The 16456-nt window shown below is 42.5% G+C and overlaps 1 protein-coding gene across 1 annotated transcript; it reads right to left on the bottom strand.

Annotated features, from left to right (window-relative positions):
- Positions 1 to 3448: 3448 nt before the first annotated feature.
- Positions 3449 to 9772, bottom strand: net1 (neuroepithelial cell transforming 1). Its single transcript, XM_088406802.1, has 9 exons — positions 9485 to 9772; positions 7341 to 7448; positions 7090 to 7254; positions 6618 to 6680; positions 6247 to 6420; positions 5908 to 6165; positions 5662 to 5832; positions 4927 to 5113; positions 3449 to 4836 (listed from the first exon to the last, which is right to left on the bottom strand). Exons 1-9 carry the CDS (start codon positions 9575 to 9577, stop codon positions 4418 to 4420), a joined length of 1638 nt encoding a protein of 545 aa, XP_088262928.1. The 5' UTR covers positions 9578 to 9772; the 3' UTR covers positions 3449 to 4417.
- Between the last annotated feature and the right edge of the window lie 6684 nt (positions 9773 to 16456).

Here is a 16456-nt window from a genome sequence, read left to right as displayed (position 1 = left end):
CTGTCTTGTGTGAAAACGGGACGGAGGTGTGAGTAATCCGGCACCGGGGCTGAGTAATGGCTTGAATAACATGGCACGTTCCCTCGGGTGATGGTTGAGGCCCAGCTGGTTGGTGAAGGGTTGACACGCAAGCTCCAAGAGGAAGAGCGTTTTATGTGGGTGAGGCCAGACTGATGAAATCAGTTGGGGCTTTGCTGCCATGCACACAGCTTCTCAACCATGCAGAAGTTTAAATTCTTAAAGTAACTTTTTTAACTCAGTTTGGTTCATTACCACAGGCTGCAGCTCCAGTGACGTTGGAATCTGCATCTCTAGACATAATAAATTGCAACACACGAGTCTTTGGTTGCAGTTTGTATTGTGATTCTATTCTCCACATTTTCCTTATCAATACTCTTTAATTAACCATTTAAATGAGCGCTGTCTTAGAAAACAGCTGAATGATTAATCCACGCTGGGGTTTCCCCATCTTACATCATGTTTGTAATTCGATCTTGAGGCGATAATGTAAGGTGTGTCATTGTCACGGCCAAGGTGTGTGGTCAAAGAACAGTTTGTTGACGCACAATTGAGTATTTTGAGGCAGACCGTTCTCACAACAAGGACATCTCACCATGTCCTCAACAGCACGTTAGTTCTGCTGATTTACTCGAGTGGCACTTATTGTTAAGTATCTCCTCTCTCCATTGACTGTCAAAAGGAATATTTCCTGAATGGTGCACTAAAAAACCTTATAATGATGTATCATCATCGTCATCCGTTGAGCTGCTCAAGACTCCAGCTCTCCAATTTCTAGTAAAGGCTCTCCCTTCTTCACCTGTGAACTTAAACAAGTGACATATGGCAGCCACCTTCATGTGGGTGCTACAAAAGCATTCCTTCAAACGGGATTTTATGAGCAGCTGTGATTTAGGATGTACAGTTCAGGGATCAGACAGACAAGGGGTCAAGGTTTATGTCAAGTAACTTATAGCCTGCCAGAGTATTTGTGATGCAAGGCTAAAAAAACAGATCGAACCTCAGAGCAACTGCTATAAAAACCCTACAAACAAATAAATAAACCATCCAGTTGAGTTTACATGAAGTGTGTTTTTTTTTTTTCTCCTGCATATTTAGGAGATAAAATTTTTACGTTTCACTTTCTGCTCTGTGATTTTGCAATGCTATTGGGTTTGTTTGTTGAGTTTGCGATACATCCTGTTTGCCAGGGAATGCTAAGTCAATAGAAAAAGTTGTGAGACGAGATGAGTCACATTCACTTTAAGTACATTTGAAAGTCATATTCTCAGAGTATCTCCGGTTTGCTATTGTTTTTAATTAAATATTTTAGTTACCCTCTGGCAAACCTAATTCTTTTGCTGATATTAGCCTGTTTGAAGAAGCAAGCAAGTTAACCGGCACTCATCCATCCCTGTATTCTGCCAAGATATAAATTATTATAAAGTTGCCTGGGTTCTGGCAGAGCAATCCGGCCGCGTGGTTTCGGCTTGTTGGGGCGCTGTTCCACCTGCGGGGGGTCGCCGCGGGTGCTCCCGCGTGGTTATGGCGTCCCTCGGCCGGCCTGCTGCACGGGTTCACGTGGCGGGACGGGGAGGCCGCGCGTTGGTGTGCGTCTTTGCTCTTCGCATGCCGTCACAAAACTGTGAAGTCAAAGAGTGCAGATGTGCACTGGCACGGCAATGTGTTGTTTCTTCGTCCTGCCACATGGGCCCAATGTGGCGTGGCCGGGGAGCCGTGCGTTGCTGTGCTGGTGTGCGTCTGTGCTCTGTCTTTGCAGTTTTGTGGTGGTTTGCGGGGAGTGGGGATGTGCACTGGCGCAGCGGCGTGTGGTTTCTTCGTCTTGCCACATTGGGCCCATGTGGCGGGACGGGGAGGCCGCACGGTGCTGTGCTGGTGTACGTCTGTACTCTGTCTTTGCAGTTTTGGGATGGCATGTGAGGAGTGGGGACGTGCAGTGGCGCAGCGGCGTGTGGTTTCTTCGTCTTGCCACATTAGGCCTATGTGGCGGGACGGGGAGGTCGCGCGTTGCTGTGCTGTTGTACGTCTTTGCTCTTCGCATGTCGTCACAGAACTGTGCGGCGCTGTCCAGGTCAGCGGGGACGAGGCCGGCGGGTTCAGGGCGTCGGGGGTTTATTGCGGCGTGCCTGCTGGGTGAGGGGCGTGGTCCTGGTGCCCGCCACCCAGTTTCCCCCACGGGCACCCAGAGGGGCGTGGCGGGGGCCCCACTGAGCGTTCGCCGGTCTTGCATCTTGGGTGCTCGGTCCGGTCCTGGGCAGTGTGTGAGGCGCCCGGATTTGGCGGGGGCGTTGCCGGGTGGATGTTCTGGGGTTCCGCGGGGGCATCTGTTTATTCATTGCGAAATATGCTAGGATTACATTTTGAAAGCATCTGTAGTTTAAAATTGGGTTGGGATCAAATTTGACCTTTAGTGCTATATAAGAATGTGGAAAATAAGTTAATAATAATAACCTTATTAACCCTTATTAGTCCAAAAATGGCGACATTTAAATTGCAATGTGTAAGCCAGAGTTAAATCAGCATGAGTGCCCATTTAGAGAATCCTCAGGTTTTCTTAGAAGCAGGCATTTGGCTCGCACCAACTTTGACCATCACAGACTTAAATCACTGCTTTGGTTCCTAGTTGTGTTCATCCACTTGTTTGTTTTTCCTGCCCCCAAGTAAAAGCAGTGTCCTAAAATGGAGATGGAAACATGAAGTAACTTCCATCGAACTGGCATCAGGGCGGTAGAAATCTTTGTCAAGATTTAACAATCTCAATTAGTCAAATATTTTCAAAGACAGTTGAATTTGCATGACTGGTCAGTTGTCTGCAATGTCTCATGGTAATGAAGTGAACCAATTGGCTTAATCCAAAGACCTGGTTTGGTAAGAAATGGAAATTTAAGCCACAAACATTTGTTGGAATAATGCACACTACTGTATATCCTGCAGTTGGTGACATCCACATATACTTTTGACATTATTGCTTATGTCATGAACATTTTGGACTCAAAACTGTTGGTTTGTAGTCTTTGGAATCCAAGCACTGATCTCGATGATACCAACCTTATTGTAAATCCTGATGTGATCCTAACATTGGCGAATAATCCGAATATAGTTCATCTTCAGTTCCGGAATGCCTTTCTTTTTTTTTAGCTAGTCTATTTGTACGCATACATTAAAGGAAGTTGTCTCACGAGACAGTTCATGCTTGTTTACATATGATGTCCCTCCCACTAGCACAGAGTACAGGATTTTGTGTAAATGTTTTGGAATGCCTTTTGTGTGATCGTGTACTCGAATACTATGTTGTAAAGTCAGAAATTAAGTAAATCCGTTCTGATCACTCCTCAATATTATAATTCTTGTGCCATTTACTACTGTCACGTATGTCATTGACAATTTAGTTTTTGTGTTGAGTCCTGTTAATGATGACATGACACGAAGGTTCAGATGCAAATCTTATACATCTTTATTCTTATACTTATGTTAAGTTAATGGCAACGTACACCTTTTACCTCCTTTTTCCAATCTCATCATGCACTTACAGAAACTTTCTTTTTACATACTCATTCCACCTATGATCATCATCAAATTCAAAATGAATCTTTTTTCCGTTTCCAGTCTGTTCTCTTCAGCAACATCCTCTTCTTCATGCATCTTTTCAACATGCTTTGTAATTCCATTATTCTGATAGTGTCCGCAACTTTGACTCCATGAAAGATGCTACACTGCTTCAAAAAGTCTCCTTCAAAATCCAATGTGGCTCAGTTCAAAAATCGGTTTCAGAACATCCTCGACTTATTATTTCAGATTTAAAAATGCCTTATGCCGATGGACGGGGGTGGGACAACCCCACTGTGGCACTTTTTGGGATCAAGGAATGTAAAAAAAACAAAAGTAATAATAATAAGACATTGTATACTCATAACTTATTTCGTAGCTCTTGATTTATCTTCCTGTCTTATCAAGAATACATGCGACGCCTTTAAACTAAAACAGTGCTCCTTTTAATAAAGCAAAAAAAAACAAACAAACACAAGAATATAAAAATGTAAAACTACACCCCCCTCTTCTTATGCAGGAAAATAAGTGTAAATATCAAATTAATGGTAAACATTCTTCCCTTTCTTTTTGTCTTTGGCTGGGTTTCCCAAACTTTGGTTTTGGACCCAGAATGGGACCATATTATGGCAGAAGTATAATTTGATGTCTGTATGTGACATATGGTGTTTGGAAAACCCTAGTCTTTGGTTGGCCATAAAAAGGAGGGGTGAGGTAAACAGCTGCCAAAGTGGACAGTAACACAGAACACTGTTGGAAGGGTACATGTACACACTGACACGCATAAATACAAGTCCCATGTTTTCCCATGTTTACAGTATGTACAAATAATAGTTTCTTTTCTCCTTCCACTCTACACCATGGTCTCTTTTCTCTTCCCTAATGAATAAAGGGACTTCTTGTCCTTTTTGGTCTTGTGAGACACAGGCGGGGGAACGGGTGATGACGATATGGAGGAGGAAGGGGAGTCTGAGGGGGATGTGGTGGCGGTGCCACACGGTGAGCTGGGGGCGGACTGGGTGGTCCTCTGTGGGCAGTTCTCGTCGGTTTCCTCCATGTGGACGATGGCGGAGACAGAGGACGGCCGACGTTTGGATCGAACATCAGTTGTCGGCGGCGGCGGCGAAGAGGGTTCGCCGTGGGGCCGATGGACGGCGATAGCGCTGCGCAGGCAGTTGAGCCACTGCTGCTTGTGGAAGACGTCGTTGACCTGGAGTGTATGCGACTGCGCCTGACTGGGATCTTGGGCACGCACACGGAAAATATTCTTGGCTGGAATCAAAGTAAGAAAAAAAAATCAAGTTGACAACTGATCAAGATTCTAAAATCGGATTCCAGGATGTTTCTGGAAACGCGCTTCACCTTTATCGGCATTGCTAAAGGCACCCCTGAACGAACCGCCCATCCTGACGTCGCCATCTTGCAGGTCATCCAACACCAGGTCCTGCACGGGAATGGGCTGACGGTACACTTGGAAGCATTGCCGCTCGTTTCGGATGACTGAGCGGGTCAGGACAAGCAGCTCAGTGAACAGGAACACGTGCAGCTTCTGCCAAGTAGAAAATGAAAAATTGAGCCTTGAGACTTCTGCAAGGGCTTGATGTCCATAAACAGTTACTGTCATTTGATTTAATCCTTAATTAGCCGCCCATGGAGAGTATGACACAAAGCGAGAGATTATTTGTCATTTGTTGTTTGCAGCACTATTTGGAAATGAAGATGACTTAAAGATGACTTTATCTGTAAAGTTAAAGTGTCTCAATCATTAAGTCTGCTTGCTTCGGGGAGCAAATCTGACAGGTGGAGCAGTAGTGTAAAAACAATTGCATTTGTGTGAGTTGCACTGGAATTTAAGAACTCGTCATACCAGATTTTGGGGACTTTTCTGTCATGATCTGAAATTACTGCTGTCAGATGTGAATAGATGTCATTATAATGCTGTGTCCCAATGCTAACAATGCCTTGCTGATCAGCTGAAAGAACTCTGTCCCAGTTGTACTCACTCTAAGTGAGTAGACAGAATGCTCTGTGTCCCTGATTGAGTGGAGCTCTGGTTTAGGTGTAGATAAGATAGGTCAAGTTGAGTACTTTGCTCACCGTGCCGCTCTTGTTTCGAAGCTCGCCGTGACACAGCAGGCTTTTGCACTGTTCGAGGCGGGGATCTTTCTGCTTGTCATCCAGATATTCCAGCTTTTCGATGTAGTACAAGCACTCAGACTCGCCCTTTTTCATGTTGATGTCAGACAGCACTCCTTGGATTATGGTGATCTGAAGCCAAAATGTGATTTAGTCTCATGGCTTCTAAGAACAAGGGGCATTCAAAGACCATTTTGGAGAGCTTACTGCTTGTTCCAAGCTTGTGGCATCCGGATGCTCAGGCGGAGTGTGCCTCAGGATTTCTCTGAGCAACAGCGGGTACTTGACCAGACGTGAGCGGGGGATGTCAAGGAAGCTCCAGAGGTCCAGCTTCCGACTAAAGGGTGACTCCAGGCAGCGCTGCAGGAAGTCCTGCACCCGTCGGTCCTGCTTCTTTTGGTCCAGCAGGGCCTTGGCTGCCAGCTGATTGCTACAATACTCTTTGTAAGCGTCCAGCCTGGGTAGCTTTGAAAAGAAGACTCTTTAAGTATTTCTCGCTTATTTTTTTTAATGCAGATACAGTAGTTCCTTTAACATGAAGCTTACCCAATTAACGACGATTTGACCAATCTGGCCCACGGTTCCGTTGGAGCCTGTCGCTTTGGAGAGCTGGGCCAGCAATTCCTCGTGCAGAGGTATGTAGGCATCAAGGTTGCCAAAAATGTGCGAGAGCTCCTCTTCAGACATTATGGAGAGCTTCAGCATTGGGTCATGGTATGCCTGTTGAGAGAGGAAATTATTCAATAAATCACCTTTGAACCAGGACTGCAGGATGTTAAAAATAGCTCTTAAAAGCACGGGTAGACACAGAAAAGATAGATTGTAGGATAAATTCCTGGCTTTTTATAGTTCCTGGCTTAATTCTGCGGAGGGCCTGCCAGGCATTGATTTAATCTGTTTGCTTTCTGAATACAAACCTTGCGTGCAAGTTGGAGGTCCTCAATCAGGTCCTGTTCTCCGCGAGACAGCTCAAATATGGCCTGAAAAAGATAATGAAGGGGTTAGGGGAAGGCAGAGAAATGTACAGGGTGCTTTTTAAATTGGGACAACCCGATACCCCTTTGATTAAAGGCCAGACTCGTGCCGTGTTCCAAGCAACCTAAGTCTCACTCTATCTGGGTGCCGCGGCTTTTTAAAATTGGACAAGGTTTATAGTGTCTGACAGCTGGAAACGATGTCAGACTGTGGGGAGGTAGCTTGCCTTGTTGGCTTGTCAGCTCCATGTGAACTTACACAGACGGAGGAACAGACCCTGTGTGGACTTTTATTCCCATTTAGACAATCTGACACAAATACTACAGGGATATGTGAAAGTAGTCTGGACATACAGTGCTGTCTAGATCTGTGAACTACACAGGCTTCATTCTTCTAGTTTGATGGGATACTCACCTCCTGCCGCTTAATTTCTTTGGTGGTTAAGGTTTCCTTCTGGTGAATGTCAAGCGTCTCTGACCACAGTGTGCTGTTTCTCCTTTTCGGCGGTGTGGGGGCCGCTGCCTTGCTGCAAGGCTTCTGGGGCACAGCCGGCGACTTGCCATCGCTCCGGAAGGAGGCCTGCAGATGGGAAAGGCCCCACAAGTCAGACAAGTCAAGCCGCTGTAGCGTTTGATGTGCAGAAGGGAGAGTCACCAGGCACCCACCTGGATGGTTTGGCCGAAGCGCCGGACGGCCCCATTCTTCACCGGAGAGATGAGGTTGGCTAACGACGTCACCCTGCCGAGAGGACGGACACGCTTGTTGCTGGGTTCCTTGATTCGACAAAATGAGAAGAGACAAGTTAGCCGAGAAGGCAACAGAATTAATCGATTGTTAATGCCAACCGTGAGACTTCAGCTGCGAGTCCCTCGTGATTTCCTTGTGATCAAACCCGTCGAGTTGGGACATAACTAATTTTTATTGACTCCATTTCCAGGCTTTGAAGCCAGGAAATAAGAGGAACCGGCGGATTGGCAGCGCTCGCAGGGTAGACAGAATTATTGAGCATGTCTGGTTGGACAATATGAAGGCCAGAGCGGCTTCACCATCTGTTGGCACCATCATGTGAGAGGCAGCCGACCGGCCCACCCTGCACAAAGACCCCCTTTGAGTGCTGATCTGGTTGGAAAGGGGGTCTGGAGGAATGCCAAGAATGCACGAGACTCCGCTCTCAGCTGTTCACCGTCATTTCCCCCCGGAGCACGCTCGGCGACTATCTGCCTGACAACAACCCCTCTTGAAAGTGCACTGTGGGAGATAAATGCTTCCTTGTGGCTCACTGCTCTTTAACTTCCTTTTCCAGACAGACATACCAGTGTGTAAGGTAGGGAGGCTTTAACGTGAAACAGACCACGGCAGCAAATCTGAGAAAGGGGTCGTCGTCGTAAACCTTCGGTGAATCTGTCCCCCAACTCATGTGTTTACACAGAGTGGCGTCGCATAATGGGGGATGGGGTGTGCAGTTGTGTTTGCAGTACTTCTGCGTGTTGACACAGGTTTTTAAATGGGGCTCGCGTGAGAGTAGTTCTACACCTGGGCCAGGTAACCAACCCCCCCACTCTCAAGAGTTGGAAAGCAGCTCCTTGGCTGCATGCCAACAACAACAAAGACCAGTAATCAAGAAGCTGAAGTAATGCTTTCAGACCACGGAAGTTCTTCAAAATCATTACAGGATCAGAATCACAACATTCATTGTTTGCAACATCGTACATTTTACGATACTAGTTGAGTTGCTTGTGTTTTCTTCTAACTCAGGCCACAATGGATTTTAGCCTTGGCTCAGCAAAATCTGGGAAACCACTGAGGAACAGCTGTGAAACTGATCCACTTGCTCTGCTGTGCACTTTGAGCTGTTTTGACTGTGGTTAAAAGGGGTATCAAGATGCCGAACCGCAGCTTTATTAAGCCCGCTCGCGGAAGGGCCAGCACATGGTTGCCACATGGCAAATTCTGGAGTAGACTGGAGTAGTCTACGGGAGTGACACGTTTGTGACCTGTTATCTGTTCATACATTATGAATCAGTAAGTAATAAGCACGAAAGGTGAAGGATGCCCCCCCCCCCTCCTTTCTTGTCCTTTAAGGGATTAGTCTTTGACAAGGGTTAGTCTTTGACAAAAAGCGAATGATCTTGGCTGTTGTGCGAAACAGACCCAGTTGCGGAAGGCAATATTTATTTTCAGTTGAGAAAATGAATAGTGTCTCCATCCAAACCCAATATTACAAACTCCATGCTAGGAGGCGTTTAGGTTACTTTGATCTTTACTTAAATGTGTGTTGTGCCAAAAAATCCAGATGTGCGCTTTTGCTTTTTACAGCAAAGTGTTGAGAACCAAAACCAGACCTCAAATGACAGTGCTGAGGTCATCAATAAGTCACTTGTGAAAGTCTGGGAACTCACTTGTGGAGAATCGTCTCCAGACTTCATAGAACCTCAACCCTTTTACTGCCATTGAAACCGCATTTTGCGATAAAGAGAGCTAAAGGCTCAACATTCATTTTGTAGTCGTAACTAGTAATATATTGATCAACTGAATCTTCAAATGGTCAATCCTTTTTCTAAAATTAGAACCAGACCATAAAGAGATAGCCATGCTATTTCATTGTTTATGAATACTGATTTTGTTGATTGCAACAATTACTTCATATCCAACTTAGCCCGCCCGAGATGAATATTTAGGAAAAGTCAGCTAATACACAGAACAGTGTGTGGTAGCAGAAAGTGTAGTATCAGATGCTGTATAATAGTTATTAGGAACAGTCCTCAGCCAAATGAGAGAAAACACAATATAAAAGCAATAACTATCTCACCTCTAACTCCTTCTGGGCTTGGTTCTGGCAGTCTATCACTTGCAGAGTCCGTTTGATAGGCACCAAGCTTCCCAGGTCATCGTAAGCCACCATAGCTTTCAATAAAAACGCGATATCCGTTTTTTTTTTTAATCCTTTCTTTGAATCAGGCTCCAGATAATCCACAGAGATCAAATAAATATGTTGGAAATAATAAATAAAATAGCTCTGATTTACATGAGCTCTTCTCCCCTAGTGGGACAGAGCTTTTAGTGAAGCAGCAGATCACACATTCTCTAAACTGGTCTGCTCCAGACAGAGGGTGGGAGGGCTTTATAGCTGACTGGGAGAGTGCCGCCCTTGTGTTGGCAAATGAGGCGGGCTCAAAGTTTGCTGGGAATTGAGAAGACACACCAGCATGCTATGTTGTTCCATACACTCAGAACTTAAACAGTAGCAAGAAAAGGTGAGATCCCAAGTAAAGTTTACAACTAAAACTTGTATCTCAGTGAGCCGCCATTATTGCGAGTATTTAAGCACGCAGCAAATGGTGGATTTTTTTTTCCAGATTTCTTTAAAAAGGTTGCAAGCAGTAGTAAATTTTAAAGTTGTTAAAGTTCAATATTTCTTTGCAACAAGAAAAAGGGTTTGCCACAAGTAAAAACTGTTTGGATTATTTTGGCAATCTTATACAATCCTGATCAAAAATATGTACACAAACACTTGCAAGCATGTTTATCAAAATGTTGCAAAAGTCAACTATAAATGGTATCTATGACTGTTAATGCTATTTTCTATTGAGTTTGCTTGAAATAAATGCATTCATTAGTGGTCTTCATTCTGTGTTTGGGAATCAATCAAATTTAGTTTTGTAGTAGTCCTTGTATCAGTCTCATCAGGTCAACTGGGGGGAGGAGGGGGTCAATTTGAATATCAGTAGAATGGGGGCACTGAAACACATGCAGCCAGATGTTTGATCTGAACCTGAAACCTGTATATTGAAGATCTGTAAGAGGGGGTTGGTTGGGTGTGACTACCACCCATTTGATTAGTCTATTTTGTTGTCAGTTTCAGTTAAGTCAAAGGAAGATCCAACCCGGAATCTTGTTACGCTCAAGTGCACATTTTGAGGAATCTCGACACTGACTGACTATAACACCTGAATACGCGGAATGTTTTGGGCGTTATTCGCTGTCTTTAATGGGGGCGCCACCAAAACAGCAATGTGTAAAAGCGCTTTCCAAAGGCAAATGGATGAGCGTGTCACGTCATGGACTATGTCCTCCTGGGTCAACACCAAGGTGTGAAGTCCAACGCAGACGTTGCGCTGCTGTTAGCGTGTGGAGGTGATAAAACACAGATGCTGAATGTGCTGCATAGTGGTTGACACCTTCTGTAGAGACTGTTGACGTGGTGATAGGGAAACACACCAACAGCATGATGGTTCCAGACATTTGAAATAACATGTTTCCCCATTGAGAATAATCACTAAGGTGATAATAGTATGGCCATCGACAACAATTTATTAACTCAAGTTGCACTTGTACATTCTTAACTGTTACACAAATGCATGAAGGTAATTGGTTGCAAATTGCGAAACAATGGCAAAGTGTTGTTTTTAACAATTAGTCGTCACACGAGTGTAAAAAAGTAATGTGTAAGTACAATAACACTCTTAAATGATTGGCATATTATTTGAGGACTTAATATCATTAGTCACACCATCCTCTTGTTTATCGAGATTTGTCGTTATGTCCTTTTCTGTTGTTGCACGTGCGGGGATTGTTTTTTTCTGGACTAGCCATAGCCTTAATTTTGGGGCATTTAACAAGTTTCATGCTATTGCGGGGCGCTGTCCCGTGGCAAATACTGTCAGACCTTGCCATCTTGTCTTCCAATCAGTAAAGTGTGTTGAATGTATCTTAGACGGTTCAAGCTCGTTAAGTTGAAATTTTGTTGCCTTGTATTGCAGGTAATGACTATAAAGGATAGCTACCCACTTACTTATTGAAACTCAAGCCCAAGTGGCTCCGAATGTGATCGATCACTGTACTTGGAGTAATTCCCTACGTTTTAACTTTGTGCTGTTATTGGCAGAGCCAGTAGTTACTTGTCATATTGTAGTATGCTGTTTTATGTGGGATGCACAGTAGACGGGTCAACTGCCATTTTCAGGGTGAAAGCACATAATGCATTTCAGTAACTTAATTCAATAACTAAATTATAGTAGATTCATTGGGGTCTGATCTAAATAAATGGCCATGACTTCAACCTGCCATGTCCAGGCATACCACAACAATCCATCTTTATACAGACTTTTTTGTTCATATAACACCCAATTTATAAGTTAATAGAGCAGCAAGTATGCAGAATGAGTAGCAAGAGAAAGTCTGTCTGTGTGTAGTCTGTACTGCAGATGACGCCAAGTCGCATTTTGGCTGTGAGTCACTTAGTGTGGGGAGACCTGTGGCTGAATCAGCTGTACTCCACTGTGTTCCCCCCACAACCATCACCCTCCTATCTTTCCAATTTTAGTGAGCTGCAGTTGGAGATTCAGTATGATTTACACTCCAAAACTCATAGTCTGTTGCGTGCCGGTGGGCGTTGTTGAAAGGAGAGGGGTGGGGTTGGGGTAGTGGGTTGGATTGATGAATAATGCCACGTGTGGTGTGGAGTGAAGTTTCACCGCTGCCTAACCTATGCCGTGCCAGAGACAGACACAAACGCCTGTGGGGGCTTAGCTCAATTTAACTTGCACGTCAGGAACAGTTGATTGCTGCCTTTGAGGGAAAACCTTTAACAAGCAGTCTCGGCAAAGAAACACAGTAAATTTGAAACTGTGGAGGGACTGCTGCCCTCTGCTGACTATATTTTGATTTATTTACTTGGAAAGATAACACACAGGAGACCTGGTCAGGTTTGTGTAGATTAGGCTCCAGCATACTTCTGGTTGGCAGAAAAGTGAATGTCAACAGCTGACCTGCATTGAAAACAATTACATTTTCTGCGACAATTTACAACTCTATGTTAGTTATTGACTAGTGCTGCCATTATGATTTTCACACTTATGCTCAGTTTTCGCCAAAAGCAAAAGGTTCAAATAAACCCATGATATAACTTTCAGCTCATTCATTCGCTAAACCTTCAGTCTCTTTTGAAGCATTTAAGTCTTGAGCAAAAATATGGAAGAAAACATGTATGTAATCCAAAAGCTAATTCACTGAAGCTTGATTTGAGTTGGGGGAAAAACGTACAAACCAAATCAAAATCAAAATATCTGTCAGAAAACTTGCATTTAATTTTTCTGGATTCCTTATCCCCATCATCGAAGCCATTTTTTTATATGGAATGTAAGTTATCAAAGCTATTTTCTCTGAATATGATTATGAATTGAATATGACTCAGGAATCAAAACTTTAAGCTAACTGTGGTTTTGATTTGCTGTTGACAGGGCAGCATTCAAGTCACTACAACACTAGCATAAATATAGCAGTTTCACAAATAGACCTTGAATAACTTACATAAAATGCCCATCCCTATGCCCCAAAACGTAATGCTTTTGACTGTATTCCACTTTTCCAAGGTCAACCCCACACTTTTCTTCTAGGTGTGACTTTAATGAGGTGCTTTCACCTTGAGGGGCCATTGATGACGTATAATGCAGTACTTTTTTAATCGACATCTATTCCACAGCAAACTATAAATATCTCCGTTTTTTAGACCAGAGGCAAAGAACGTCGTGTCATCATAAAATGGCCCGCCTCTGCAAAACACTAAAAACAATTTCAGTCGTCCGACAGCACTTAGTCTGTTATGCAATGTTTTGATTTGTCAGTGTCCACACCCCAAAGCAGACCTGGTTGCTAGCAAACACAGAATGATTGGAGACATACTATAACACCAATAGAGCCTGATAACATGCAAAATCATTTTAAATACTACTTCCTATGTTTTTTGTGTGTGTGTGTGTGTGTGTGTGTGTGTTTTATGGGTGGCAGGACACACAGACATGCTGATAGGCCTTGGAAAATAATAAGCACTTGCTACCAAAAGTAGTGACAGAGTACATGATGATTAAAGCACATTGGAAGCACCTCCACTCCAAAGGAAAATAAAGTCAAAGCAAAACAGAGCTGTTTTGATTGGAGGAGGGGTCGCTGGGAATCTCTACACCACAATACTCTTTTAGCCAAATCACAACTAATTGCGTCAGTCCAGTTGCTCATCTGTCTTTTGTGAGGGAGGGAAGACAGCCTGAACAAATAATTCAAATGAGGATTAGGACTACGTTTAAATGTAAGACAAAATTTGTAATGTTACAAAACGTTCGTTGTAATTCGATGAGAATAAACTTTAAGCAAGGTCAGAAATATTTCATGGAACAGACTGAATAGTTAAAATTCTGGTTTTGAGGAGAACCTTTTTCTCCAAGTGAGTTTTCCTGCAAAGTTTTATCTTCATAATTGACTCTTTATGTTATCAGTTTGCATTGAGAATTAGTATTTTTAGATATTTTTTTGCCCTTCCCCTTGGGAGCTTGGTTCAGCGGATGTCATTGTGGATTTGTGAAGTTCTTTGAGACTCTTTTGTGATTAAGGACTATATAAATAAATTTGACTTGACTTGACGTGAATTTGCCAACAATTAAATCAGAATATAAAATAGTAAAAGTTCCAATATTATGACCGTTATACAAGTTAAGTATTTTACAAGAATAAAGTTTTTTTTTTTATGAGAATTGAATTTTTTTTTTTAGCCTCATACAAATGTCATGTTAATTTTAGATTTAAAACAAATAAATTATATAGATAATAAATGCTCCTTTGCCGTTTTCAAACAATGTATCCCTTAAAAAAGCAGCATTCATGCCAGGTCTTGTTGCTAGTCCTGTGACCAACCCTGACGCTTGAATCTATTTTTAACTTAGGCTCTCCCACCTTTTGTATCCTGGAACCAAACAGCTTGTTTTGGCTTGAACCAAAATAAGAACAACTTAAAAATAGTAATAGAAATGTTTTGGGGCATTCACTGTAATGTTTACTCACATGTGGTTGTGTTTATGATCAGTTATTATTTTTAAATTAGACCAATGTTATGCAATGCATAAATCTGACAATACATTGTGATACTTTGCAGTTAATTTTATTTGACATGTCTGCTCACAATGAAAATTAACTACTAATGTTTTGATCCATTTCTATGTGACTCTGAAGTTTGTAACAAATAGTACCAAGCACTTTCCATCAAAAGTCAAGTAGATGCTATCCTTAGATCAGTCTCTGGTCTTGTCCACAATGTTTAAATATAAATGGAATAGATACTTTAAATAGTCTGGACAGGGTGGGAGAGGGCTTGGACAAGGCTACTTTTATCAATAGATGTCCTCCATCTATTTTTGTGAAATGTCTAAAAATGGGAGAAAAATGTTGACTTGAAGCTGCCTAGTCAAACACAGCAATAGAACGATAATACTATAATAAATGTAATAATAGGATAGATATCTACAGTAGATGAGTATCTCAGGGTCCCATTAGCAAAGCTGCTACCAATAGCAAAACCCCTAAAAAATAGATGTATTGCAACTGTGAAACGGTTTTAAGAACGTTGTTTTTATGATGTGGAATAATCAAAAATGCTTTGAAGATATTCGTTTGTCTGGTTTGTAATAGTGACGGCCTTCTGCAATCCTTTGTACATTGGAGATTCAAAACCAGACTTGACTATGGTGCATATTTACCACTAATTCAACATGTCGCCGATAGCATAATATCCTAATAAAATTAATAAAGAATGTGACGATAAACACGACAACAAGTCCTGCAGTGGCCACTTTCTTCTCTGCCACCCAGAACCCCCCTGACCCTCATTGTTTACGAACATTATACATATACATGTTGTTTTTTTGTGATGGTAAACATGTCTGCTCTCAATACACACCTCATCTGTGGTTTACTCTCAATACACAACTTAGATTCCGAGTTGTCGACTTTCTTATAGCTCTAAAAACATGTAATCACTATTAAGTCTGGGCAAACTTGTTGTGAAGTATGTAGTTGTTTATATGCATATGAGAAAAGTCAACATGTGGGTTGTTTAGTGTTTTAAAAAAAAAAAAAATTAAGAGCGGACGGCCTCTCTGGAGATATTTACAGCTGCTCCACATGCTTGCCACAGGCCCACTCTGCTTAGTGGCCCCATAGCTCTGTCGTAAAGCGACAATGGTCAGTGCTGGAGGTCCTTGGGCTAACAGGAAACAGTTAATTAGTCAGCATGATGCTTTAACACCTGCATGTGGATTGTCAGTGGGGGAGTCAGTTAGTAGGTGAGAACAGTAGTTGGACAACTTGAGATGAGGGGGTTGTAAAATAAAATAGAAGAAAAACACTTGTCAAAAAAACTTGTCATTGCAGTCCATTCATCAAGACCGTTCAGACTGCCCCTGACTAGACACAGAGGATGTCATGATGTTTATATGTTTATATTTATAGGAGAAGAATGAAATCCACTGTAGATTATCCAAACAGTATTAAACGGTTTCAAGAAAAGCTTGACTAATGGTAGTGGTACATATCAACAGGTGATTTATTATTGAATTGTATGGGAATTACAGTACATTGGCCATTTGTCAACAGTTGCATTTACTTTCGGTTGCTGTCTGTCTAAAAGTGGAACATAATCATTTGTGTAAACACAAGGGAGTGTTGTGTGGATATGCGTGAAAAAGAAAAATGAAGGACCCTGTAACCGCCGGGTTTTCTTATGCTTTAATGTCCTCTCCACCAGTCAAAGATACACCTACTTTAAAATCACCATATCCAGGAGTTTGTAGTTCTCATCCTAAAAATTGCAAATAACTGGCATGCATTGTGTTCCTCACGTTAGTGTGACATTTATTATCGCTTAAGGACAAAATTGTTCGCGAAAAACTGAAAGGGAGGTCAGGTCACTGTGTAAATCTTAGTGTTTATTTAAACAGTACCTGGAAGTTGAGGT

This window comes from Hippichthys cyanospilos, chromosome 22 (assembly GCF_059441005.1).
Source record: "Hippichthys cyanospilos isolate Australia breed blue-spotted pipefish chromosome 22, RoL_Hcya_1.0, whole genome shotgun sequence".
Lineage (NCBI taxonomy): Eukaryota > Metazoa > Chordata > Actinopteri > Syngnathiformes > Syngnathidae > Hippichthys > Hippichthys cyanospilos.
Note: the sequence above shows the minus strand (reverse complement) of the source record. Positions and strands in the feature narration are given on the sequence as shown.